The sequence below is a fragment of the Rhinolophus sinicus genome, chromosome 3, assembly GCF_057876585.1.
Source record: "Rhinolophus sinicus isolate RSI-liver-muscle chromosome 3, RSI-T2T, whole genome shotgun sequence".
Taxonomy (NCBI): domain Eukaryota; kingdom Metazoa; phylum Chordata; class Mammalia; order Chiroptera; family Rhinolophidae; genus Rhinolophus; species Rhinolophus sinicus.
In genome coordinates, this window is record NC_142503.1 from 28,859,141 (window position 1) to 28,883,600 (window position 24,460).

The window sequence follows — 24,460 nt, forward strand, 5'->3', positions numbered from 1 at the left end:
TATCTGAATTCCTCTCCCTCTGCCCCACCTCTGTGTCCACTGTACCTTCTAGGGACCACTGCTGGGGCTGGCCGATGATGACCGGTGACCTCCTGCCTCAGCGGGGGGAGGGTGGGGGGGAGCACAAGGCTCATAATACCAGCATGGGCCAGGGAGCTGTGTCCTACACAACTAGACTGAGAAACGATGGCTTGAATCAGAGTGTGTGTGGAGCAGGGGAGGTGGAAGAAGGACGGGGAAAAAGAGAAGAGGAAGTCTGGAGACCTGGGCACAGGCTTATCTCTGCCACTTACTGTGTGACCTTGGGCAAATCATTTACTGTCTATAAGCCTCAGGTTTCCTCATCCAAAAAGTGGAAATATCAATACAAAGCTCACTGGATTATTGGTGAGAATGAATAAACCACATGCCAAATCAGTGTCAATGAGCAGTGTGTTAAACAAACTTGGTGATATTTTAACCTACATCAGGCTCAGCATCTCCATGTGTCCCATTATCACCTCCACGTCATCCTGGCAGCACTGCTACCCTGGACTGGTCAGGAGGGAGGTGCAGGACACCTGATACCTGGCAAAAGGGTCACTGGGCTCCTGCCATCTAATGGCTGTGTATGAAAACCAAGTCTTGCTCTACATCTCGAAGCTTCTGTAGACAATAAAGAGACCAACAGAGGAGCAACACAATGGACATCAACCCAGAAGGTGTGGGAAAGATGGGTTAGGAGTTTAAAGATTTAGGTTCCTTATTTAGGGTGAGTAGAAAATCATCCCATATGATACTCAACTCCAGACCTCTCCCTAAAGCTTCAAGAACTGTCTGGGGTGGAGGCCGATGGCTCCTGGAGCAAAGCAGACATTTTTTTTTCAACATCAGAATTTATCATGCCAAACAACAGTAGTTATTCAAACTAGGTGTTTTAAAGTGATATTCAGCTAAAACTTTTCAATGTACAAAATAAACTCCAATGTTCATAAACACTAAATAATGCAGTAAGAAACAAAAATTCACACAGGAAGTATTCTTACCAAAAATGTTAACCTGGATGTGATCATGAGGAAACAGACACACCCAGAATGTGAAACAGATTCTGGCTTAGATTCTTTTTTTAAAAGTCTATGCCATGAGAAGAAAGAAAAGGGAAAAAAAGTCAGAAGGACTTTCTTAGATTAAAAGATACTAAACAAATATAACAATTAATTGCAATATATTAACCTGGACTGATTGAAAAAAAACTATATTAAACACTCTGGAAATAGGGGAAATATGAAATTCTTTAGATATAAAACTGATAATGAGGTTATATAGAAAATGTCTTTATTCTTGAAGGATGCCAAGTTGTAACAGTAAAAAAAATTTAGGAGTGAAGTATCATGATGAACTTATTTTCAAATGGTTTAGCAAAGATGATAGACAGATTGATTGATAGATAGAGAGATAGATAAGTAGATAGATAGATAGATATAGATACCTAATGTTTTATATACACATGCAAAGAGAGAAGAGAGGAAGAAAATGAATGTGGGAAAATATTAACAATGATTAATCCATGTGACAGGTATACAGGCATTCATTGTACCATTCTTTCAACTTCTCTGTAGGTTTGGAAAACTTTGTAAATAAAAAAGTTGAAGAAATTGTATCTGGATGCTGCTCTTACAATATTATATGAAAATAAGTATCATCTTTTCATTTCATTTTTCAGCTGAGGATGTTATTGGCTACATTTGCATACTGTATACTTGTTCCTTTTAAAAAATACTATTTTGTTTTGACATCTTAACTCCCAAGAAGGAACATTCATATAAGAAATTTATAACCAACCATGGCCAAGTTCACTTTAGGAATCGTCTTTATAGGTTCATTTGTACATTCTCTAATAAGGAGTTTTATGGCCATGTATTTTATGGCCCCTCTGATGTATCCCTTTACTGTTCCTCTTGCCATGGTGTTTCTTCTTATGACAAATGTTGCCTTTAACACTTTTCTTGGCCGCTTGTTTTTTCATCCACTGCTTAATAATATGACTGTGCGGGCTGGCACAGATTCTTCTGCGCTTGACATGAAGGCTGCCAAAAAGGGAAGAAAAAAGATCACTGATAGAAAGTACAAGTAAAAACTTAGTTACTTACAGGGAGTTGCCACTTTTAGACACACTGTATTCTTAAAGTCGGAATCCTAAAACTCAGTACCACAATGTTGATTCTTAACTTGACTACACTGCTGCCTTTGGTTCCTCAGATATCAGCAGAAAGTATTAAAAGAAGAAGGAATTGGAGAAAGGGGAGAAGGAGGAAGGGAGCAAAGGAGAGTGGGGAGGAGGGGGCGAAGAGGGAAACCAAGAGAAAACAATTCTCTTTCTGGACCCCAAGCTTCACCCAACAAAATCAATTCATTTCTCACTGCCCATCTCACCTATATCCGTCTCAGTAAGTTTTTTCTAGATTCTCTCAGCTTAGTGCCCTCTTTTTTCCTTTGAGTTTCCAAGGCACTGGTTATCTCTCTTCTGGCACTTAGTTTACTTGTCTTTTATTTAAGTACTTGTCTGTCTCTCTCCTTTCACTGTGGCATGATGCTATTGTCTGGAAGTGTCTTGGAAAGGCCTGTTCACAGTAGGAATTCAGTAATTAGTTGTAGATATGAAGTGAAAATTGTTCAAAATAAGGACAGTTTGGTTTTGTTTTCAATGAAACTAAAATATTCTAGGCTTTTGTTAACATTTTCATATAATGTAGATCTATACCACATCTCAGAATTTGTTTTCATTTTTCTGTATGAAAATTTGACATTGGGGGTGGGAGATTCCTAGAGCACCATTCACAATTTCTAGCAACTAGAATAATTTTTTTTTGTTACAAAAGATATTGTGACTTAATATCCCCATCAGGTCCCACCAGTTTTATTAAATGTCACATGGGCCTGCTGGCTCTATGCATACAATATTGCTACGTCTGGATAAATTGAGACCCTTGACCCTGTTTTCCCAAAAGGAATCATCAACTAATATGGGAACTGTTTTCCCAAAAAGAATCATCTGCTAATGTGGGAGGAAAAGTTGGGAAAGATTTGAATGAGCTTAAGCATAATAAAGCCAGAATATAGGCATATTAGTTTGAAAAAAGTAAGGCATCGTAACAGGAGAACAATACATTCTCTAACTGTGTTAGATTGAGAGGTCTTCAAAAGAAAAGCTACTTCTCACTATGGCCAATTGGCGTGCCTTTAGTTATGACAGGAGAAAACTTGGCTGTAGCAATTCAGAGGAAAAAAAAAAGTGTTGACGCTCCTATCCTTGCCAAAGAGCTGAAACTATCTCCTTCCCTGTGGTGTCAGCAACAATCTGAGCAGACATACGTGGAGAAAGACTCCACTGAAATCCAGATAAGCCCAGAAGTGACACAGGAGAGAACTAGGACTCAACTCCATTATTTCTTGAGGAGTGAGGAGCTTCTGGGAGGGGCGCTGGTCCTTGGACTGAGGGGCAACCTAGACATGGGGCGAATACAGACAGAGGACCCAGGGAGGTGGAGAACCACAGGACAACAGGCAACAACTACCATGGGGGACCCTTTTCAAAGGCCTACGCAGTGTGACCTCAACCTCTCAATGTAAAATTAGGGGAAAAACCAGCTACCAGAACACAGCTACCAAATCCAAGAAGCTATGATGTTTTAAAATTCTAATGTCTAAAGACTACTTAAACCTCCCCTTGTATCCCTCGTGTATTCCATCAGGATAAAAAGAGATGAGGTAACGTTGGGCTGGGATGTAGCCTATTCCATGCTCCCTGCCCTGCCCCCAACTCCGTAGTATTCTGATGGGCACTGACCCACCCCGTTGTGAATTTCTAGGTGGAGAGTTTGATGCTAAGAAACCATAAGGCTGATCTCCTAATTCTTTCACAAGAGAGTAACTAATCCAATGGCCCTAAATGGGTGGTCTTGCTGTAGAGATTGTACCTATAATTGTTACCTAGACTTTCTTTCTTTACCTGTTTCTCTCAGCACTACAGGCCTTAACAACCACTTCGGAAAATACACTCAAGCCTGCCAGATAACTTCATGTAATAACCCCAAATTTTCTTCCCAACAGATATGATTCAAGAAACCTCAGCCCTCTGCCCAAGACAAACAACTTTGCACTGTATGTATGTTTAGAAACAGCGCAAAGTTCTCTAATAAAGTCACTGTAGAGGGATTTAAACAAGCAAATTGCTGTTTAACAATCTCAGACATCAAAAATTACAATGATCATTTATGGGGTGTGAAACAAAGGACTTATTTCTAGGCAGAAAAGGAAAAGAAAAGAAATCCAGTGAATTCGCTGTAATTTATATTTAGTAGTTGTGAAAATAACAGATGCTATTTGGGAATTACATTTTCAACACTTGTCGTGTTTTCTGCATCTAAAACACTTGTTGCAAACCTTGAATTCTTAATGCATAGTGAAAGTTAAGGGATAAAGACGTGTTCTGTAGTAAAACAAAATAACTGTTATCTATTTATATTGACTGTCAGGAAACACAACAGGGAAGAGCTGTAATTTATGATTTAAAAGTGCTATATAGTCAAATTTCATCTTATTTGAGACCAGGTCATAACTTTTCTAAATTTTTAGCTGTCTTATCAGCACAAAGAGGTCAATTTACAAACTTGTACTCAAATAGAGTAAGTATTTTTAGATCCAAGTGATTGTCTTCACAGTTTCCCTTTAATTAAAACTGAGTCCTTATTAAAATGACAACTCATGGTTTTGATCATATTTTCCCTTATCAAAGTGAGGACTTATATCATTTCTGTTTCTATACCTTTTAGATCTCTATCTGGCACCTGCTTATCCCAAAGAAACTTCTCTGAAACTCCGTTAGCAAACTCCTGTATCAGCGTCTCCTGATATTTCCCATCATCTGTCTTCTACTGTTACACACACAGAGAAACTTCCCACAGTTCTGTCCCCATGCCTTCCTGGGAGTCCCATGGGAGCTCTTACAAACTCTGAAGACTACTTCAGTCTGGGGTGACATGTGCCAACAAGGTGAAAGGAACTGACAGTTGAGAATTTGGTGTTACTGAGAGCAGCCAGAACAGCCTCAGGCAAATTTTGTTCAGCCAAATATCCAAATGAGTTAAATATCCAAATGTTTCTAATTTTGCAGAGCACTGGTTACCCATGAACTGCCTATGAATTTTCACTCTCCAACTACTACCAGCACTATTTATTAAGATTAAGTAAAAAATGATAGAATTATGGCCACGCATTTACTAAGGGAGTTTTTCAAAGAAATTGGTACCTTGAAACACCCCTCAGAAGGTACCTCATTAGTAAGTATCCCCTGGATTGTCATAGAACACATTGGTTCCCAGTGACGAAACCATCTGAGCCAATGGATCCAGTGTGGTGACATGAAATAAGGAGTTGCTGAGAGAGTTTTCAGCCCTCTCCCTTCTCTCACATAAACACTCATGCTTATTACAAGTTTGGGCCAGGAATTGCCTCACTCCACATATCTAACCCCAAGTGTAATTTTAAAACATTTTTAGATCTAAGGTCTTTTTGAAGGTCTTATAAAATCTGTGAACCTTCTCCCCAGAAAAATGTTCACACATTCAGACGCACAAATTTCAGGGACCTCACAGCCCCTCTGTCCTGAAGGAAGTCTATCAGTGGACATCTTACAAACTCTTCCTCTGATCTAGAACCTTGCCTTGGAGCAGTGTTTCTCAAAGTTGGGTAATGGATGGATTACTCTGACAGGGAAAAATGTATCTTAAATCTCAGAGAATGGTCTGCATGACCCACCTGGATAGTCTCCTGGAGACTCTAGGAGGGCAGAGTCTATTTTGTTGCATCCCCAGCACATAGAATAGCGTTTAGTACATACTTGCTAATCGATAAATATTTGTTGAATTCATTGAATAAATAAGGAGGTTCCCCAGTGACTCGGGAACTCAGGCATAAGCAATGGGACTATTTGTAGCCCAAGGAAGGGAACACCAAATGGCTTGTTAGTGTCGCCTGGAACCATAAGTGGTGTCAGGGAAATGCCTGATATGCTGTCATTATGATTTGAAGGTGCTGAATGCAATGGCATTTTAGGAGAGCATCTTATGGTTAGTCCCATCACCCCCTTTGAGAGACCTTGGGAGTACATAGTGCTCTGAACGAAGAGACCTGGGTTCACATCCCATTTCTGCCATTCACTAGCTGTGTATCACCAGGTGAACTTCGTAGTCTCTTCAGTCACATCTTTCTTTTGTGTGACATGGAGGTAACTTATGCCTTCCCCACAGCATTGCTGTCAGCATCCAGATTTGCTAAATACCAATGTATGTCAGATTTTAAAATCTCTATGGAGATGTTAAGTACATATAAGTCTAAAGTTTTTAATAACTGAGCCAGGGATAGGGGTAGGAGGAGTAAGAAGGTCTACTATGCGCCAACAGCCCAGCATCAATAGCAAAGAAGGATGTTTGTGCTTCATTACATGTAGCATGTGTGACAGGGACGACAGCTCTACACTTCTGTTTGAACCTTATATACACTCCTGATGAGTTCTGAGAGCAAAAAGGATAGCAACCCACATCCTTGCCTGGAAAAAGTTACAGTTAAAGACATGAAAATAGAACAGAGTCACTTTCTGTTTTTCTTTTCTTTTGTTCACTCAGAATGTCCCTTGTTTTGCTTAGGAAAGTTGTATGCATTGCTCGGTGACTGAAGGCATTTAGCCGTAATCAGAGCACTGCAGTGAGGGGAGGGGAGGGGAGGGCTAGTGTAGGGCTCTGGACATCCTAGTACAGGGGGACTGTGGGTTCACTCCCAGGAGCCTGGGGCAGAAAGGCGAAATATTGACTCTCCCCTCCCTTGTTTCAAAGATTATCTGTGTGTTGTGTATCAGGCAAAGCCTCCCTAACCTATTGTTGATTGGCTGAGAAATGATCGCTGTGCAGTTTAGACCTCGCTGCTGAAGAGCACTCACATGACAGCAGCCAAGTCACAATCCCCATCAACTCTCTGAATGTGACATACAGTCACTCTTTCCAGAAGCCGTCTGGAAATATGATGTGAAACCTCGGTGCAACAGCTGGAGGCAATGGGAAGTATGGCTAAAAGAAGAAAAGAAAGAAAATGTTAAATGACAGTTTATAGCACAATGGCTGGGCTCGCATCCTAAAGGCTCTGAAAGAACAATGTTAATCCACTTGAGCAAGGGGTAACCCTGTACCGAGGGCTTTGTGCGTGCAGACCCGGGCAGCACTGTCTCTCTGCCTTCCAGAACTTAAACTGTATTGGGGGAAGATAAAATTAAGTACAGGCAAAGACACAAAACAATGGAAGTGATGAAGAATGCTCTAGACAACAATGTTAGTGGGGTTGCAGACTGACTTGATGAAAGATGAAATAAGTGAGGTTGACACAGTTCAGAAAAGAGTGAAATAAATAATGGTACATCTAAGTGGAATAGAGGGTGAAGTAGGTATATGTACACTAACATACTGGGGCTGCCAAAAAAAAATGTATACACATGACTTGTATTCATCTTTTATTATCGGTATATATATGAGTATTATACTTTTAATGCAGTTTTTTCCTTTCTTAAAATGTGTATATGCATACATTTTTTTTGGCACCCTCTCTATATGAATTCCATAATTTACTGTTAAGTGAGAAAAGCAAGTTTCAGTACAAGAACTATAAATGACCCTGTTTTTTTATACAAGAACTATAAATGACCCTAAAAATAGAATGTACACATATACAAAGAGGAAAAGAAATGGAAATCTGTATGTCCAAATTTATAAGCAAAAACTACTACTGGAGAGGGGGCAAATTTTCAACTAGCATATAACACAATATTTTTAAACTTCCAGTGCTATGAAGATCCAAAACAAGTCTTCTAGAAACACGGATTAGAGAACTCCAGGTGGGAAAGTCAGTAGGCATCAAAGGATGTGAAGTTTGGACTAAGTTTTAAAGGAGGAGTCAGAATTAACCTAACTGAGAGGGGGCCTGGAATATGTCCTGCTCTCTGGTCTAGAAGAGAATGGAATGCTTGTTTGGGTTGTTTAGCTCACAGAACCTGAGTGAGACACATGGAACCTGGCATCTTAGACCAGGGCAAGTCTTGTCAAGAAGGAAGCTCTGCACTGACTTCAAGTCTTGTCCAAGGCCTGGGGGAAATGCTGTAACCTTAGTTCCAGAGCCTCATGGAGGATCTGTGTAAAATTCACTGGAGTTCTTCCCTCCAGAAAGAAAGACTTTCGCCCTCCTCTCCTGTCCCACTTGCCCTAAATAGCTCAACGCTGCTCCATCTGTAACAGAATCTAGGCTGAATAAATAAATAAATAAATAAATAAATAAATAAATAAATAAATAAATGGCAACCTAACTTCAGTCCAGTATATATTTTTCACTCTCGGGAAATTGGAATATACATATAATCTCCAAGTGTACATTAATTACACATTTACATAGACTCATTTACAAAAATGTATGTCTTTAGTAACTTCTAAATCATGCATTTAAATTGATAAATGCAGTTGAAATATACCCACACAAGTGATAGAAAGTGCTCATTCGCAGTTCTGTTATAATTTAGCTGCCCTGTAAGTCCGCAGCAGCCCAAATGAAGTACATGTTTACCATTCCCAGTGCAAACTATTTCATGTCCTCTTTCCTCTCAATCTAGACCCAGTAAGGGCTTTTCATTTTGTTATGCATATGAGGAGTGTGTGTAGAGGCCCCCCTCAAATACCACCCAACCAGATTCACTAGAATAAGGAAAGAATCTTTCGTTCAGCAGACATGCATTGAGTGTCCACTCTGTGCCAGGCCCTAAACTCTGTATTAGAAATGCTGAAATAAACAAGGCATAGTTTCCATCCTTGTGATGTTTACTAGTTTAGTAGGTAAACAAATAAAAACAACACAGAAAAATAAGTGTTAACAGAGACATGCTCAAAGTGTGATGGGATTATAAAATGAAAGAGACCAGATTCAAAAGGCCACATTTTGTATGATTTTGTTTATATGAAATGTCCAGAATAGACAAATCCAGAGACAGAAAGTAGATTAGTGGTTACCAGGGGCTGGGGTAGGGGGGAATGCGGAGTGACTATTAACAGGTAGAGTCTCTTTCGGGGGTGATAAAATGTGCTGGAATTAGATAGTGGTGATAGTTGTACAAGTCTGTGAATATACTAAAAACCACTAAATTGTATACTTTAAAATGGTGAATTTTATGGTATGTGAATTATATTTCAGTTTTTTAAAAAGTGCTATAGGAGAACAGAACACTGGTTGCTCTTACATTTATTAACACAGCTATTTCCTAAAATGAATTGTTTTTTTCTTTAGCTATGCCATGCTGCCTATTCTCTAAGTCAAAGTATTGTAATATTTCCCAAGAAGTTTGGGGTTTATTCATGTATCCATCCATCCATTCACCCACCTTACTATATAAGAATCATTATGTGAATTCTTATAGAGTGAATCACTATCTAGACTTACATGTATGACTTCTTATGTGTGAATTACTATGCTAGAGCCTGGAGATAGAAAGATGAAGAGTTACTTCATCTTTCAGACCCCTGCTATTAGTTGTGATCTAGACAACTATAAAATAGGAAATGGACTTTGAGAAGCATTGTGGGAATTAAGAGTCATAGGCAAACCTGTGTGTTAAGGAATTTGAGTTATCTGAGAGCTGACATAAATTCGAGGAATAGATTTAAGCCAGAAAGACACCCAGGACCTATATGTACTCAGTAAACTGATACACATTTCTCAAATATAAAGGTAGGATGGGCTCACTTAGAGATTACTTGACCTAAATCAGATTAACCACAAAAAGGCGAGGCAGGCCAGCATTTATTACATGTTGGCAGATGTAACTGGTGCCCTTGTGAGGGAGCCGGAAATATAAAAGGCGGGAAAAGGTAGAATCATTGGAAGAGTGCAGGAGGAGCTAGGCAATGAAGAATGAATGCTAGGTGGTTTGGGCTCGGGCCATGGTGAGATTCTTTTAGATAACATCGCCGCCTAGTGGTTTTCTTATGCAGCCTCCAGTCAGAATATTTCCATTTTTAAGGAATGGTCAGCAACTTCCTCTGATTTCCACATGGGAGAGATTTAGGGGTAGCCTTAAGGTTGAAAAAGGGGTTAGGTGACAGTTCTTCTGCATTTAACAGTTTTTTATTCATATGATACGTTTACTTGTTTGTGAAATCAAGCTGATAAGAAATTAGGGAAACTAAGCCTTCCCCAAAGACCACCCTGGTGCCACCATTGCATAAGGCCAGGAACCCCAAGGGAAAGAACCTGTTTTTATTCCAAAACAGGAGTTCGCACATAGACCTGTCTGATGGAGTAAGGGTTCCCTGGAAGGATAGATGTGAAAGTTATTGCAAATAGAAATAATTCTTGCATAATGGACTTGATAAAGCAAGAGGGCCCAGAGCTATAAACAAACAAGGATCTGAGGTTTATTGTAAAGCTTTTCCTACTTCACTCCCAACCCCCTCCTCACCCTCGCCAGAGATGTCCCTTTGCTTTGGAAAGGGCATTCTTTGCTTTGTGTCAGCCCAACAGCGGGGACTCTCCTTGAAAAGATGATTTATGAGAGCAGCAACTGCTGGGCTAAGGTCAGTTCTCTGGAGGCAGGAGGCGACCATGAGAGGACAGGGAGAGGGTCAACAGCAGCTGCCCAGCAGAAGCACGAGAAAGCTGCAGGTAGGGGCAGCCTCCCTATCCTATGAGACCACCTTCACCCAGACTCTGGGAGGGAAAGCACTTTTCTCTAGGACTCACAATTTGAGAATTATCAAGAATTTTTGAATTGGGGAACCCTAGTAAAAAATCTATAATGACTGTGAGGCAAGACAGAGTGGGGGCGACCCAAAACATCACAATTTCTATTCACCAGCCAGTGAAGTCCAGACCATGCAGTTTCCATGTGTAGCATCTGATGTTTGTATTCAGTGAATTGAAGTTAATGTTTGAATCATTGGTCAAATGTTTTTTGAGATTGTATCAATCTTTCCTCCATTATAAAGGATGGTTTACTCTTGTGTAGAAGTGTGACATAAAATAGGGGAAAACATATACAACATAAGGCAGAATGTGTCAATTGCTATGTGATAAATAGAATGAGTGTCTGGAACCTTGAGCGGCAGAAGAGATAAATTATAACAGAGATTCAGACACATCTCTATCAAGGAGTGGTATTTGAACTGGAGACTTGAAAGATGGATAGGATTTTAAAAGGACAGTAAATGTAGAGGAGACAATGGGTGTAAAGATACAAAAGTGGAAAAAGATAGAACATATGCAAATTGGTTAGAATTATAGAATTAATGAGTGCAAGTTGTAAGAGGAAGGCATGAAAAGTATGTTGGGACCAGACAGCCTTGTATTTTATGCCAAGAACAAAAGTTTAGTAACCTCTTTCTGTGGAAACATATTTAATCAAGACATGATGATTTATGCAAACTAATACTCTCTGTGGAAATCTGAATGTGAATAGATAATTGATGACTTCATTACTATTCTTTGCTTGTGAAATATCTTAACACAGGGAAAAAGTAGCAAGAATAATAAAAACCCCTATATACCCACCACCCACGTTTTATTAATTTTAATCTTTTTTCCATGTTTGCTTCCAGTCTTATTTTTAAGAAATCTTTTACCAATACTTACTATTATAAGGAAGGCTGTAATGAACATCCTAATAGTAAGAAGTTACATTTATTGAGTGCTTACTCTGTGCCAGGCACTAATGTAACTGCCCCATGTGAAATAATTCCTTCACAGCAACGATATGCAGAAGTTACTATATTATCTACACTGCATAGATGGATAGCTGCTACAGAGAAAAGTTACCTGACTTTTCCAGGTCAAAGGGCTAAGAAATGGTTGGGCTAAAATTGGAATCCAGACAGTCTGGCACTTTTTTAAACAATTGGGCTATGCGTTCCTTGCTCTTCTATGCCTCCTTAAGGCTTGTGTGAGAATATCTCTAGGGCAATGGTTTTCAGACTTGAACGTGCCTCAGAATCATTGGGAGGGCTTTTTAAGCTACAGATAGATGTCAGGCCCTCCTGTCCCTTAGGTTTCTGATTCGGTCTGTTTGATGTCGGTATGTTAAACATCTTACACTATTGTTGGGATTATGTCAGATTTTTTTTCTTGTGAGTCTGTCCACTTTTGCAATATATTGCTTGGGGTTATATTGTCAGATGCACACAGACCTGCTGGCCCACAGCCGGGATTGGAGTGAGGTACCAGCCTTGGGTGCAAATTTTAAAGGGGCGCCCCAAACCCAGTGATCAAAGATAAATCACGTTTTAATGTAATATATTTTAGAATAAAAATTAATGTATGACATCTTTGATGAATAAAACATCACAAGTTTAAATAAAAACAACATCTGACCCTGCATCTGCACAACTCACCAAATCACCTCACTTGCCTCACCCTGTACTCAGCTCCTGGGTGTACCTTCTTGGTGAACTTAATCTTTTTTTTTTATCCTTCCTATTAAATAAGATTCCTCTAGTCCTATTGCAGCTTTCTGCTTAAATTCTATTTTTCTGATATTAAATGTGCAACACTAAATTTTTGGTTAAATATATCCACCTTATTTTGTGTGGTTTTTTTTTTTAATCATCCTGTTTCTCTGTTTTCCCCTCCCCCTTTCCTTCTATTGGATTAAGTTTTCTACATTTCCTTTATTTTGTTTTATTTATTTATTTACTTACTGAAAATTTAGGCTGGGTTAGGTAAAAAAAAAGTCCTTGGGAAAATATCAATACTATCTCATAAGTGTATTATTTTACTAATGAAAGCGACTGTCACATCAATAAAATTCCATAAACACTTACTGAGCGCCTACCTGTGTCAGTCATTGTTCCAGGCACTAAGTATTATATACAAACATTAGTAAGTCACTCTAGCTGCCCTCAGGCTGCCTACCATAGTAGATATTTTTCTAACATTAGCTCTCAAGACCTGACTACTGATTGTGACATTGTTACCCCTTCCTTCCTAAAAACTTTCCATATCCCTGGTTTGTAAGACACTAATCTCTCCTGATTCTCCTAATACTGAGAAATTATCTTCTCTGCCTCTTGAACTCTTCCTTAGTCCTTTCCTCACTGGGTAGCATTCCTCAAAGTTCTCTTCTTGACCTTCCACTCTTTTCTTTCCATCTACATCTTCTCTGTTTTACATTACTACCAATGTCAGTAACTTCAAAATATCTTTGTCTACTTTAACCTCTAACCCAATATCCCGATATATCTCCAACTGCTGTTGAACATGCACTTGGATGTCCCACAGGCACCCCTAACTCAATAAATACCCAACTGAAGGCATCATCTCCTGCTGCTTTAAATTTACTCCTTTTCTCACCTCATTTAACTATCATTTAGTTACCCAAGCCAAAAACCCAGGTGTCATTCCATCCTCCTGCACTCCCCACAGCCAATCACAAACTTCTGTACGATTTACTCCCCTGACATTTTTCAGATTTGTCTCTCCCTTTTCATCCCTCTTACCCAAATTCAAGTTTATTGCCCAAGTTCAAGACCTCATTAATTGGCTCCTGGCCTACTGAGCCTCCCAGTTGCCTCCTGTCTCTTAGTCTTGGCCATTCTGCACGTCAATCTGTAAATCTGCACGTAAAGCACCCTGTGCTTTCCTGTCTTTACCATATATAAAATTAAGTGTTTATATGACTTTGTCTTTTGTCTGTGAGCTCCCTCAGGGTATCTTTCTACCCACACCACTGACAGTACCTGGCATTAGTGCTAAATAAATGTCTCTTGAGCGGAACTAAATTCTGTTGTAATTCTATATCATGTTTCATTTTATCTTGTTTTAAGGCTTTTAGTTCCATTAAAATGTTTTTTCTTTTTATTTTTTTAAAGGAAACAAGATTATCAGTTTTTGGTGAAGGTCTCATGTCACAAATGTTCTAAAATTACATCGTGCTTTTAAGAAACATACCATTCCTGTACCTTAAGGTAATTAGGGGTCAACTAAATATGAAATCATTTGTCCATTATATTTAATATTTTAATGATGTTATTAGTATCTCATTAAAAGCATTACTATTTGTCTTATTAATTATAGTATTATTGCTATTGATTCTGTTGGTTCTGTGTTGTTATCATTGTTGTTTACAGTAGTAAGTGGAACGGCTGATTTGCCATAAATGTCTGTGCCTGCATACTTATAAATGCATAGAGGAAATTCTAGAAGGATACATAGAACCAGAAGGGTTATTACTTCTAGAGCAGGGAGAAATTAAAGGAATGGAGAAGGGGGATGTTTATTTCTTTTAATTCTATATTTTATTATTTAAAAAGTTTACACTTAGTATTTGTTACCTTTATAATTTTTGTATTTTTAGGAATTAAATTCTTTTAATTTGTGACTTTTTAATTTTAAATTAAATCAATTTAATTAATTTAATTAATTTAATTTAATTTTAAATTAAAATTACCATCCCAGGTAGCCCACAGATGTGCTGTTCTAGGGTTCAGGAGTTCTCCAAACAGTTCTTAAATTTTAGCATGTCATTTCAATGATAATCTTTAAATAGATATGTTCTGGAGCTTCTTTTGAAGACCATCTTAAAAGAGCCCTTTCCAGACATTTGAATTTTGCTTATGTTTATGCTAGTTGTTACCAAGTTAGATCCTACCTTAATTGTCCCAGGCCAATCAGAAAATAACAGAGTAGAATTTCATAATGCATTCATGCTAAAAGAGGGCCGAATTATATCACTGTGGTTCAAATAGAAAAAAGTGGTGGGGGGAAAAATACTTCTCATTCTGAACATGGTAGTATATGCACACAACACTCAAAACCTGCACCTCAAGAATCAATGTTGCATTCATGTTTGGAATAGTGATTTTAGTTTTGGCCAAACAGTAGCTGTTACATTAAGTTAATGTTACATTGAAGTCTTTTCGGCTTTGTAGTTGTGTTTTTATTTAAATCTGAGATTTATTTTGGTTTTATAATTGCAGATGAGATATATACACTAGCGGTTTATACCTGATTTTATGTTTATACATCAAGTAATATAGCAAAATAATTTAAAAGTCATTACTGAGAGTATAAAGAATGTTTTCCTTTAAAAGAACCCATATATGATTCAAATTTGAGACGATTGCAATTATATCACTCTGCTTCTTTACACATAGAAAAGGACATTTATAAAACTCTAAACTACATTATAGATATGATGACTGGGTTTTTGAACCAAAATCTAGACACTTCATCTAACAATGGTATTGAGGCACCGGGATGTACTGTTGTAACTAAAGGGCACACCTGGAGAGAAACTGAAGGGCAGAGTCCCAGGCACATCATGTCTGGTCTCCCGGGGACCACTTCTGGTGACATGGAGAGTCCCAACTGTGCAGAACAACTTTCAAGCACAAATGTGTATTCTTGGTAACCCTCCCTAGTGAGTCTCTTTTAATTAAAACAAACAAAAGATAGTTTTCCTTTAGGATGAAACGAGTCCCTAGCAACTACTGGTGTAATAAGGAACCATCCTACTCTGAGAAAGTAGACTGTCAGTCGGAAGGAAGCCAATTTGGGACTCAATGAAGCAAAGCCCCCTGATGGGCATGTGCTGGACACAGTGGAACTTAGTCTTAGTGTATAATAAAAACAGCCAGGCCCACAAAGCCCCAGATTGTGGCTTTACACAATCTGGCTCAGGGCCACGGAGAGTGGATAATAGACATTTTTATGGACTCAGGATTGAGTTCTGGGAACCATGTCAGCAGATGTGGGGTGTGCTCAAACCCTGTCTTTGGGTAGAATCCAAGGCTTTTAATTATGGGTAAGTCAGCTGCTTCCTGATTTATGCAGAATACTTTCAGGATGCCAACTACTGAGCCATCACATCAATTCAGCCATTCAGGTAATTAAAAGTTAATGCCTGGAAGAACAAAATGTATTTCCCAAAGTCCCAAACTGGCACAGGCCACTTCCTGATTCCCTCCCCCAGCCTGCAACAATTGCCAAGGCCACCAGATACCTGCTTCCTTGTAGTACTCAGTATTCCCCACCTCCCTCCCAGTCTCCTTCCCCACCTACCTTCCTCCTCCCCCTCCCCATCCCATCCCATCCAGCCTGAATCCTTTAGAGACTCCCACAGGGCACCTGGGACACAGACACTTGAATGGAAGTTTGCTACGGAAAGCAATGGGGTTACCCCATTCAGTTCCACCACAGTTCTCAGGCCTACTCTTATGTATTTTAACCTAACATCACTTTTTTCCTTTTTTCTTTTTTTTTTTTTAAGGAGGGCACAGGTCACAGCGGCCCATGCGGGGATCGTTGGGGCTTCTCAGACAATGTAACTGCCTTAGGAAAAGACCTGAGATTAACCCAAAAGGCTACTGTTGGGTCTCCTCAGCTCCCTTTCTTTCTTATCACCAACCGTTCCTTTTCAAACCCTTCGATTTTGCTGTTCCACCCTCTCTGCCTGGACTCATTCCCAGAAAAAACTTGGTCTTAGGCCTGGTAGGGTTTCCCTCATTACCTTTGTTCTTTTCGCCTGCCCTTCCCTCCCCCTCCCTTCTCTCCTACAGAGGGCTGCCGCTGCTGCTGCTGCTGCTGCTGCTGCTGCTGCTGCTGCTGCTGCTGCTGCTGCTGCTGCTGCAGCTGCTGCTGCTGCTGCAGCTGCTGCTGCTGCTGCAGCTGCTGCTGTAGGGACAGCTAGAAACAGGTCAGGAAACTTTATTTCAAAGCTTGATGAGAAAACAAAATGTTTGCATTGCCAAAACTAGGAATAAAGCCTTGGTAAGTAGACCTTTGAGAAACAGTGAAAGTGAATCCTAAAATTTCAATGGTGTATTTTTCCGAAGAATTTTACAGAAACACATACAATGAAAAACATTTGTCTTTGTCATAATAAAATAGATTCATAAAAATGAAGACGAGATTATCCAGATTTTTCCCGTGCTCAGTAATATAAACCCAGTGCATTGGTACACTAAATTAGGGTCCCTACACAAATGCCTACAGTTAATAGGATGACAGCCAACTTCAGAGAAGGACAGAGGTTTGTCTGCTCCAGCCAGTTCTTGCCAGGGAACAGGGAACCATTGTTGTCAGATCTGATTTTTCAAGAGAAGCTTTAAAATCTAATTTTTATGTGTGTATATATGAGTATGTGTACGTGAAATCTGTCAGTTTTTAAATGTTGGCTTAATTTTTAAAAGAGCAGACTAAACAAAACTTATATTTCACTCTGTTCTGGATTTAGATAATTTTTTCAGGGTAAAGTTTCAGAAAAGAAGATGGTGGAAGAATCAAATCAGTCAAGTATTAAAGTACTTATAGGTACGGTTTCTAAATATGGTACAAATGATTACATCCAATCCAAATGCAGTTATAATCCCCATATATATGCTACGTAGCAGCTCACAGTTTAAGTTTTCTTTGGTATCATTTGTATAGTTTAGTCACCTTTATCCTGCATCCTTTTTAGGGTCAGATTGAAGTTTTGGTTTTTAGTAGCCACAGAGCTGACTTTGTTCAGAAAACTTGTGGCAACTTACCAAACCCTAACCCAGAAGGTCAAGTCTGTCTTTCTTCCAGGAATATGCACACTTGCATCCAGACAGTTTAGCAGGTTGGAAGGAGGGGACAGACAGATGAATAATAGCATCTCTCCTCCAATCTCTACCTGGGGATTTTTCTAAGATGCTGTCATCAGAAAAGGAAATGCAGCTCTAAGTTGCACTGGTGTGGAAGGGCCTCATTTACCAGGTGGCAAATTATTAATATTCCTGTTCAAATGAGGTGCCTTTCTGAAAATTCTTCTTGGAGATCAGGAATTTAAACCTATACCATTCTTTTGTAGGTAATTAGAAGTTCCTACCTGAAGAGATCAAATTCCTGCTCCAAATTGCTGGCAGTCCTTCACCTCTTCCAGCTCCATCTGGGGAGGCAGCCCCCCCCACCCCCCTCCGTCTACTGAAGGCTTAGCAAGCAGGTGCCCTCACTCACCTTCAGAGGTGTGAAGTGCCACACAGGCAGCCAAGGCCACGAGAGTGAATAATGTCAGCTGCATTCCCGCCTACCCCACCAGCTCAGACAGCACTGTAGGTGAAGCTGTAAAATCAGGAAATGAGGCTAAAGGTGTCCTTGGCTGCAGAGAAAAAGCGTGGAGGAAAAGTAAACCAGGAAGCTCCGCCCTGGGAGGCGCTGGGGTACCTATTTCTCAAGTTTCTTTCCTGGAAACCAGGTTCTTTCTTAAGATCAGACCTGTGTTCAACCATCTGGGGGTCAGGCGATGTCAGTGGTGATCTGGCAGCAGCTGGTGAGGTCATTGTGAGTTGGGGGTGTGCATCAGAATCCCTTGGAAACTGTTAAAAAAAATAGCTATCTATAAGAATTCCTCCATGGACCTGCAAATCGGAATTTTGGAATAGGAGACCATTAATTTGAACTTTTTAAAAGCTCCAAGAAAAAAAAAAAAAGCTCCATAGGTGATTCTGATGGGTACCCCTAATGAGAACCATTGCATAAAGAAATCAGTTTTTAAGTAGCTTGTTGAAACTAAGTTTCTGGGGACAAGGGTGACAAGTCATAAAAAACATTATTATCTGGAGGAAAGATATGGAAAAATTTGACCCCACTCTGGTTTTGGTTTGCAGCCAAATTGTTTCCAGTGAAGCTGTTAGTTTATTTAGAAAAAAGGCAAGATATGTAGAGTGGCCTCTTCCCTCTAGGCTGTGCCTGGTAGAGAAGAGAGCCCAGAACAGGCCTGTGGAGGTACAGGGTCCAGTCCAACTTTGCTGTTAATCAGCTTTGTGAACAAAGCTATAGGGTAGGGTGAGGATAATTGGATTCTAATCTTGCCTTTTCTACTAACTGGTTGCATAAGCTCAGAAAACGTACTTAACTTTTCAGTAAGTAAGGAGTCAGGAGGGACAATCTTCCCAAGTCCTGCTCTGCTTCCTCTCAATCTGCGCTGTCTCATGAGGTAGCCTCTTGTCCACACGTGGCCCTTGAGCATTTGAAATGTGCTAGTCCAAATTCAGATGTGCTGTGTGAAAAAACACACCTTATTTCAAAGACTTAGAACAAAAAAATATAAAGTATCTTAATAATTGTCATATTGATTACATGCTGAAGTGATATTTAAATATATTGATTTGAATAAGATAGATTATTAAAATTAATTTTACCTGTTTCTTTTTACTTTTTTCATGTGACTACTCAGAAAATTTTAAATAGCACATGTAACTTACATTTTAGTTGCATTGGGCAGTGCTGCTTTGTAAGGGGAAGAGCTGGAGGTCAGAATTGTCCTCCAGCTGTCAAGTTGTGGTACTTTGCCAAGCTCCAATTTTACTATCAAGAATTAGAGGTGCAATAAAAATAGGAAATGGGAGCTGTGGAGGGCATGGGGCTAAGCAAAGATGGTGGCCTCCTGAAGGAGAAGACCCAGTCACGAAGAGCAGCAGTCCCACTTTCCCACTAATCAAAGGGACCTTGCCACAGTTCTCAGTAATAGAGCTCAGAGAACCTGTGGAGGTGACTGTCAAGCATGTGAATCCGTGTGCACCTGCCACAACCACAACAGCCTCTCTGGACCAAGCAGTGTGCTCTGAAGGTAAGAGCCAGGAAGCTGCATAAAAATTATATTCTGAAACAGCCACATTTTAAAAAATACTATGATTTACAAAATTTTACAAAACTACTTTGATTTACAAAAATAACATGAGCCTAAGCATGCATTCATCCGTCTGCCACTGTGCGTGAAATTCCCTCCCTAAGAGTCCTTCCTGAGGAAAGCTTCTCTGCAGTAGAAAAAAGCCTCTGTTCAGATGAAATGAAGGGTGACTATCGGGGAAGAGGAGTGAATTTTAATCCAACAAGAAGGCTGGGCTCAATTTTGATGAGCCTGGGATTAGATAGACGCTGTGTACTTACTTGTGCACTCTTATTTCCTTCTCTGTTTGACAGGACAGCTCCCTTTTCACTGTTGTGCCTATTTCTTCTGTTAGGAAATGTCACCATGGACCTGCCAAGAAGAAAGCAAGGGACAGAATCCAAAGACTTGAAAAGCTTAGGGGATTGTCCTAGAGTTGTCACAGGTTATTAGCATTTTCCCTCTCCTTCCCACTCCTTCTTGGGGACCACTGGAATGAGATGGTGGGTTGGACAGCAGTTACTGGAAGACAGTTGGTATGACCTGTGGAACTAAAAGCATTAAAGCCTGCACTCATGAAATGTCCACCATTAGAATGACAGCCTTGGATCAGGGCGCTATGTCAGCATGGTGTTCAAAAACAAACCTGACAATCATCAGCAGGAACCAATAAACCATTGGAAAACTTATGCCATATCGTTATATAACAAGACATGAAGGAGAAGAGTGCTGGGCTGACCAGTTTTGAACGAGCGAAACTGAATGATAGGGATTTTTGTCTGGAGAGAACATGGTGCAAGCTATAATTATGAGGTGTGTGTGTGTCTGTGTGTGACAGGGTGTTCACTAGGTGGAATGGACCAGAACTAACTAGGAAGGACCCTCCAAAGAGTGGAATGAGAGCAACTTTGATTATTTAAATATTTTTATCTGGACTTGGGCCTAAACAAAATGAGGAGGAGCCTGTAAAATATGTGCCTTTAGGGACTAAAGAGATAGTGGGAGGGGAGAGCCATTGAATGAATGAAACAGTTTGGAAGACTACCTAAAACTGTATGGTTTTGTGTTTTTCATTGTGAAATGTCCCTGGTGAAGAATACCAGGACACAAATATATATATATCTACCAGGAAAAATGAAATCGTTTTCACTTTAAAGAGAAGTAAAGTGTAAACCTCAGACTGTCATAAAAATATTTGATGTCCTCCATGTTCTTGATCTAATGACTGGTTTGAATTAGGGGGATGAAGATTTCAAAATGGTATAAGAGCTTTCACAAAATAAAATTAAGCCAGTGAATTTCCCTTGAAGATTTGTCTTGACTATTCATACGTAGATGGACTATTTTGAAAATCATGCCAACATTTAAATGTCCTGGAAGAATTTACAATTTAATGGACCGCTTCCCTGAGTCTTTTGATGTTGAGAATGATCACCTTTTAACCTGTATGACATTTGAGTTCTGATTTGTAGATAATGGATTTGTTGAAGCAGAGCAGAGCCCAATGGGGGTCTCCTAGTCAACACTGGGCTTCAAATACTTTATGATAGGCTCTGAGTTAAATATAGTATGTTCTCTTTTGATTACAAAATTATATTGGGCCCATTGTAAAAAATTTGGAACATGCAAACAAGTAAGAGATAAATGTTTAAATATCCAAAAATATGCTTTCTGAACATTTTGGTGCATATTCCTCCAGTCTTTTTTCTGTGCATATGTAGTCATTCAGTCATTGCAAAGCTCTTTATTAGGGATATATTGTTTGAACAATGTTGTGTTAGACAAATGGTGAGCAAAGAGGCCATAGTCCTTACTGCAGGGAGAAAAGACAATTAAGCAAGCCATAACAATAAAATCTAATAAGTGCCAGCGCAGGGAAATACAACACTTAGGGCACTAATAGCAGGGTTTTCCCCCTAGTCTGATAGTGAACCAGATCTGAAACATGCTTTTAAACCGCTGCCTAGATTAGTATTGCATAACACAAAGATATTGTGTTTTAGAACTCGCCTCTTATTACTGAATTTTAGACTGTGGATTTTTTTCACTGTTACACATAATTCTTCAATGTATCACTTATATAATTCATACCTTTATGCTCATTCTTTAGAATACATTTTGAAAAGCATAATTGAAAAGTTAAAGGATATGGTTAGTTGAAAGCCTTTTGATACATATTCAGACTGTTAAGCTGAATATTTTACCAACAGTTTTTTTCTTCAACAGTTTCCATATTTTTCACATGGCAGGGCCCTTCCGTCCTCTGAAGATCTATTTCCCAAATCAGGATTTAAGGACTTTCTTGTGCAGGGCCTTCGATGCCCTCAGTGCACCTCATGTAAATAGGGAATGAAGTCCCTCTCTGGGCGGACACAGCCTCAAGACCCACAGCTTAACAAGCAGAAGGTGCTTGCAGAAGAAAAAAGCCCCTCTTCTCTATTAAAAAAGGGTGGGGGAGAGGGTGCCACTTCCTCTGGGAAGATGCCACCAGCGTATCCGACTTGACATGCGAGCATTTTCACCGCCCCCCCCCTCCCCGACACACACACACACACACACACACACACACACACACACACACACTCCTCCCTCAGCGGTTAGCCTTCTGTAGTGCACAAACTGGACGACTGTCCACAGCAGCCCCGATCTTCCTGTTTCTTCGCTGATCTGGGTGACCTGGTCTGAACCATCTTCCCAGCCTCTTCCATCTCATCTAGAAAACTCCTACGCATTCTTTAAAGGCACAGCGCCATTGTCACTCTGTGCGTCCCCTTGCCCTCCTTCTTTGCTTCCACAGCCTCTGGTAGGCCCCCCTCTTTTCTCAGAACTTTCAAGCTGTGCCTTGAGAGCAGGAAACTCTTCTTTTTTTTTTTTCTTTTTGCTTCCTCTCCTTTTATTTAACAGTTGAGGGCAGTGCAAGTAAAGAGTAACATGCTTTCCAATGATAAGATCTTGCTTTGTGTTTCATAAAAATTGGGTAAGAAATGGTATATTCTACAACATTTAAAAAAATGTCCTCAGCTTTCCTAGACTATTTTTTTAAAATCATAGTAAAATATACATAAAATTTACCATTTTAATCATTTAAGGTGTACAATTCAGTGGCATTAAGTACATTCACATTGTTATGCAACTATCACCACCACCCATCTGCAGAACTTTTTCATCTTGCCAAACTCACGCTGTACCCATTAAACAGTAATTCCTCATTCCCCTCCACCCCCACTCAGCTCTTGGCAATCACCACTCTACTCCTAGACTACTTTTTGGCTCAGTTTCTCTTTCCCTTAATAACTGACTAGAGGAACTGCTTCTATATATGCAGGCCTTCTTATATATCTGTGATTGAGTTTATTGCAAGAAAGATAAAATTGGGTTGGAGAAAGAAAAGAGGTGGAGACACCATTGGACAGGGCTTTTCATACTGGGCCCACTACCCACAGGCCTCAGCAGCCCTGCCATGGATCCGCCCGATTCTTTTCGCATCAGAAAGTTGATCTTGCGAGTCATTTCCATGTTGTAGATGCGCTGGCAGGTTTCATAGCTTTCCCTCTGTCGCCGGCGGCAAGGCTTCTCGTAGTACCATCGTCGCTTGATGTCCTCAATGAGCCCATCCTGCTGAGTGAGGATTCTGTTTAGGGTCCACCTTCCACGTTCCCTTCCTGTACCATCACCGTCCTGGCAATGAACTTCAGATGGTTTGCCATGCCCTTGGAATTAAGTCTTCACTGTTCGGGACCCCGCGCCCTCGGCCCCAGCCCAGGAAACTCTTCTAATTAGCTTTTCCTCCTCAAGTACAGCTCAGGCTGGATACACAGAAGGTGCTTCACTCACATTTATGAAAGATGCCCGCTGAATCACTGTTATTGTACTCACTACCTTATATTTTTAAAAACTTTTATTCTGACTAAAAAAGTTTTATGTAAAATACTTATATGAATATAAAATATAGTATTTATTTATATTAATATACAATTATATTCATCACGATAAATTATATGACAATATAAAAGTCATTTATAACCAAACAGCCAATCAAATGTGAATTCTTCTTTACCATTTGGATGTGTATCCTTTTAGATTTTTTTCATTTGTTTGTAACTATATTTTATTTTTACCAAAATAGAGTCATATAACACTATTTGTTCTGTGACTTTTTCAGTTAATCGATGAGAAATAGCCATCCATAGCCATACCCATAGATCTGTATTGGTTTTCTCTTCCAAGGGATTAACAGTATTCAATCACATGGTTTTGCCATCGTTTACTTACTTAATTTCTTCCACTCCTAGATATTTAGGTAGTTGGGTGTTCCTTTCTGGTGTTTATTATGGAAATACTATGATAATCAGTCTTAAACACTTTGCTCACATTTCTCAATATTTTCTTAAATAAATTCTTAAACATGGAACTTCTCAAAGTATATGCCCACTCAAATCATTTTTTTCCCCCTTCTTCCGCCTCCCCCACCCCACTCTGGTTCAAGCCATTGTTTCTCAGTCTAGTTGTGTAGGACACAGCTCCCTGGCCCATGCTGGTATTATAAGCCTTGCGCTCCCTGGGGACTGAGGCAGTCAGTCGCTGGTCGAAGGTTGGCCAATCACGGCAGCTCTCACCAGCTGCCGGCCAGTCATGCTGGCCACTGGCCACTCATGGCAGCCTTCAGCTGCTCATAGCTGTCCAGCTCCAGGGAGAGCCATTGTTTACAATCTAAGCTATAGACTGTAGAGGGCACAGCTCACTGGCACATGTGGGAATCGAACCAGCGACCTCAGC

General features: G+C 39.8%; 1 protein-coding gene and 1 pseudogene across 1 annotated transcript; both read right to left on the reverse strand.

The window, feature by feature from the left end:
- Window positions 1-1,420: 1,420 nt before the first annotated feature.
- Window positions 1,421-18,173, reverse strand: CCL28 (C-C motif chemokine ligand 28). Its single transcript, XM_019736209.3, has 3 exons — window positions 18,034-18,173; window positions 6,974-7,100; window positions 1,421-2,066 (listed from the first exon to the last, which is right to left on the reverse strand). The coding sequence occupies exons 1-3, from the start codon at window positions 18,095-18,097 to the stop codon at window positions 1,874-1,876; spliced, it is 384 nt and encodes a 127-aa protein (XP_019591768.2). The 5' UTR covers window positions 18,098-18,173; the 3' UTR covers window positions 1,421-1,873.
- A 4,567-nt stretch (window positions 18,174-22,740) lies between these two features.
- LOC141570432 (small ribosomal subunit protein bS21m pseudogene) lies at window positions 22,741-23,438 on the reverse strand (annotated as a pseudogene).
- Between the last annotated feature and the right edge of the window lie 1,022 nt (window positions 23,439-24,460).